This window comes from Limulus polyphemus, unplaced genomic scaffold, assembly GCF_000517525.1.
Source record: "Limulus polyphemus unplaced genomic scaffold, Limulus_polyphemus-2.1.2 Scaffold261, whole genome shotgun sequence".
NCBI classification, from domain to species: domain Eukaryota; kingdom Metazoa; phylum Arthropoda; class Merostomata; order Xiphosura; family Limulidae; genus Limulus; species Limulus polyphemus.
In genome coordinates, this window is record NW_013665871.1 from 685,656 (window position 1) to 690,269 (window position 4,614).

General features: G+C 30.6%; 1 protein-coding gene across 3 annotated transcripts in view; it reads left to right on the forward strand.

Annotated features, from left to right (window-relative positions):
- The window catches only part of LOC106478904 (lysine-specific demethylase 5A-like), a 97,833-nt gene that overhangs the window by 82,816 nt on the left and 10,403 nt on the right, over window positions 1–4,614 (forward strand). For all 3 annotated transcript variants that reach the window (XM_022382602.1, XM_013939482.2, XM_022382604.1), the window contains exons 31-32: window positions 274–421; window positions 4,163–4,389. In XM_022382602.1, coding sequence (XP_022238310.1) covers window positions 274–421; window positions 4,163–4,389 — 375 coding nt within the window. The remainder of the gene's footprint in view (window positions 1–273; window positions 422–4,162; window positions 4,390–4,614) is intronic.

Genomic DNA, 4,614 nt, shown 5'->3' on the forward strand with positions numbered 1-4,614 from the left:
GTTAAACTGACCAAACCTGTACAGAGATTTGTTACTGAAAATAACAGACAAAATAAAAAGTTTTTTCTTAAGAAACGTTTGATAAGTATCTGGACATTGTTGCATGTGAAATTTGAAACTTATCTGATGCACAAAACTATTTTTAATATTAAAATTAGAATTACTTTGCATATTGGATAGGCAACAATGCAAAAAGAAAAAAAAAGGCATGAGAAAAACATTGCTTTACAAACCTTAAGTCTTAATAAAAAAATTTGATTACTCTCTGTTTAGAATGAACCTGTTAGTGGTATGGAAATTCAGGTACCAACAGCATGTACCCAGCAATATGAAAAATCAGGCAACAAGCCTCAAGAAGATACTGCATCACCTTACAACAATTTAGAACATGCTTATTCTTCTGCATCTAAAGGATCCACAAGTGAGACATTTATTTTTGGTCTGGTTGTTACTAGGTGTTTTTTATAATAGAATGTGTCTTAGGAACTAATCAACTCTAAGGTAAACAAACTGCAGCTGAGTCATTAAGGCTGTCATTCTTAAATGCTTTTGTCAAATGCGAGATTTTAGCAAACAGTATTTTAACACTATTTTGACATGTGAGCATCTTTCAGGTGTTGAGTGCACACTTACATATCAAATTTCAAAACTAAGCTAACTATATTAATTCTAATTTCATTTTAACAGTTTCTAACTTAGAAATGTTTTACAATTGATACATTTTCATTTTGTAGCATTTATTTTTAATGGCGGAGTTTGTAAAGAAAAATGACAAAAAATAATGTTTCAAATTTAAATTTTGTGCATCATTGAAGTACCTCACCTGTAAACAATGCTTTTATAGGTTATTTTATAAATTTTCTGCCCCTCTCGAGGCATAGATTGTTGTTTTCTAAGAAACTATCATAGGTTTGAGAATATATCAATTGATGTCTTGTTCTTACATGATTTTCATGCTGTGTTAGTGGTTTTATTACTAAAGTCTTTCCTTGCCACCATTTATTATGATGTCACAGCATTTTGTCTGAACAATTACAAATAAATCTCAGATTTTAAAGTAGCCTTAGCCAACATTTACTTATGTCAGTGTAGAGTAAATAAAGAGGTTTCAGCAATAATTTCTGGTTAATCACAATACTGACTAGCTTGAGTTGTAAGGACCAACAAGGGAATTTAATGGAAAGTTTAGAAGATTTTAGGAACAAACCAAATATTTGGGAATTAGTTTCTTTTGAACCATTATTTCCTTCTTGGAAGTGTTTCTGTATTAAGTTATATCTATCTGTAAGCTTCATAAATTTTCTTCTGTGATAAGTTAGGTTTAGCAAGTACAGTAGGAAAATGGTAGAATAATTGTAATTAGTATTTTTGAATGTTATAGCTAAGCTTATCATATGAATACGCATACAAACGAAATAATTTATTATTTATTGAAATGAAACTATACTTATTATACATTGATTATGACAAAGAATATTGTTAGGAAAAACCAAAATATGAATTTCCTGACAAAGATGATGATGATACTAATTTAACAGGTGAGGTCCTTGGTCACCAATTATTCTTTGTCAGTATTTGCTATTTTTATGATTTATAGCTGGAAGTGATGACTACTTCAATCAGCAATATAAAAATTAATATATGAATATAAATAAATATTAATCAAGCTGGAACTGACTGTGACCGAGTGGCTAGTATGCTGTCCTGTGGTTTGCACCCTGTTACATACACTGCACTTTCTAGTCATGGGTTCATTGTAACAGTGATAGACAAGTTGCATTATTCAGTCTAACAAGAGTTGGTGTTAACTAGCTGTTTTCCATCTAGCATATCACCTCAAAAATTAGAACAATATAGTAAAGGTAGTTCTTGAAGTAGCTTTTGTGCAAAATTCATCAAACAAGCAAAAGTAACTGGATATGTAAAATGAAACTATCTGATCAAAATGGATAAGAGTCTAGGATGAAAGAAAGTGTTGTCTCAACAAAAACTTTTGGAAATTTTACAATCTATTAAAAATCATAAAAAACACTAAATCAAAGGGTACAATTTTTTTAAAAACTTAAACTACATACTATTTAGTAAGAATGTACTAAGCTTCATTTAATTTGGTTAAATATTTCTTCTGTGAGGAGGAAAGAATCGAGGAATTTTAATGATCCCCCACCCCTCCAGTCCAAAAATGGTTAATAATTATGAGTAGCAAGAAGATGATTGACTCAGGGTTAAATATTTTTGTCGTATTAATAACAAACATGCTTTTATCACTAATTTGTAGTAGGTTTAGTAAAGCATGGTTGTTGTTGTTTGTTTGTTATTAAGCACAAAGCTACACAAAGGGCTATCTGTGCTGTGCCCACCACAAGTGTCAAAACCCGGTTTCTAGCAGTATAAGTCTGCAGACATACCACTGTGCCACTGGGGGCATGAAAGCAAGGAGTTCATTATCATACTTACTGGTTACGTAGTATAGTCTATGTCATTTGGATTGTTTCGTGTCACAAGCTAGTTATCATTTGGATTTTTTTATATATTACAAAAACATTTGTATATATTTCATGGATTGAAAATATGAATTTTGCTTTTGACCTGTAATGACTTGAATCTATTTTTCATTGAAAATTGTATTTTCCTGAAGTTAGTTGTTTGAGTGCTCATTGAAATTATTTGATCGGGTTTTATATTTGTAGAAAAAAGTTTGACTTTATACACCCTTTTTGAAATTTGTATTCTGTGAAACTACAGTTCAAGTATGTAGTTCTTGATATAATTTAGCAATTAAGAAGAGTTAAAGTTTAAAAAGGTTTATTTAATTTTTCAATTTCTTAATTATTTTCAATTTTACATAATTTTTTTCTCTAAAAAATAATCAAACAGAAAAAAAGAATACTTAAACTCCAAAACAGTTGCCAGTATGTTGATGTGGTTTCAAGTTATGTTACAGAATAATTAAGTGTATGTTTTCTTTTTGTAGTCAGTTTCCATAGAATGTGTCAGAACCTACCTAAACTTTAGGAAAATTAGTCTTATGTTTTACACATTAGAAACATTATATGGAGATCACCAAACCAAGTAGTAAGCTGTACAGTATACAAATATACCATTAAAGTTAGTAGCTATTTATATGTACCTTGTAGAAAAAAAAATATCTGGCAAATGTGAGACTACGAGCACAAAAGTCACACATAATATGTATTGTGTCATCTAGCCCACAGGTGTTTTCTACTAGCTTTTAAACATAGTAGTATTTTCCCCTGTATTAAAGAGTGATAATCTAACACAGATAGTTGTTGTGTAGGTGAAATGAACATTACATACCTCTATTGTGTTGCCTCAAGCATTGGGGAGCACAATATAAATGTCTCCTTGAGGGATTGGAGGTTTAAAGCATTGATTCATGCCACCATGTGCCACATTCTCTTAAAGGGCCTGCAGTGGTTGCTTACTCAGGTGGAGCTATACTTCCATACTAAATTTTCAGAAAAACATATTGAAGTAACTAGTTTAGTAGTACACTATAATGAAGTGATAACTCATGCGTGCAATACATTTTCAGTATATATGCTCACATCTACTATCCTAATCTGATTGAATATCAGAAGCCAGATACCTGAATCCAACCAAAATGATTAGTTGTCCCCAAATATTCAGTTAGTTTAAATTTTCAGCTAGTACAAAATGTAAATTGTTTGTGAATAATATTATGATAAGCAGTTTAGGTTTTTATGGAACATTTCAGTTATTTATGGAAAAGTAAATCATTAGAACCAGTAACTCAAAATAATTTAAGTGCTACACATTATCTATTCTCAATATACAGTTTAAAAATTGGATTTTATTCCAGCCAAAATCTGGTTCTGTTGTTAGAAGTACTAGTCTGAAAAAAAAATGTTTCTGATATTTCAGAATGGGTTAGAGTTAGACAGTTCTAGCTCAATGAATTATTGAACCTAAGAGAAATTGGTAAAAAGCTGAATTTAATGATTGATCAAAACTGAGAAATTAGATTTAAAATTAATATATATTGCTAATTCTGTTACTGCAATAGATTCAGGAATATAACTGATTATTAGTTTTTATCAAACAATTTATTAACAACAAAGTTTTTCAGATATTATGAAAAAAAAGTGACATAAAAAAAAGTGAAATTTGTTTCTATAAGGTTCGACACCTCGTAAACATGCCCGAAAGTCCCCATTAGTGCCACGTCAACTAGAAGTTCCTGTTTTAGAACTGTCTGAGGGAGCAAAATTGCAAATGGAACAGTTGATGATGGAGGGAGACTTGCTAGAGGTATCTCTAGATGAAACACAGCACATTTGGAGAATACTTCAAGCCACCAAACCAGCTCGTGATCCTATGACTCTTGGCTTCTTCCCAGATGATGAGGTAGTCATGTGTATATGTTTATTGTTTAAAACCAAAAACATAGATTTTAATTTTGATATAAATAAAAAAAATAATATTTTCATTATTTGTGTGTGTGTGTGTGTGTGTGTGTGTGTGTGTGTGTGGGAGATTAGTAGTAATTAACATTAGCACTACATGTATCTGATAAGTTTTGAATGTTAAATTGAATTAAACCATTTCATTGTGAAAGCACATTTGAAACAA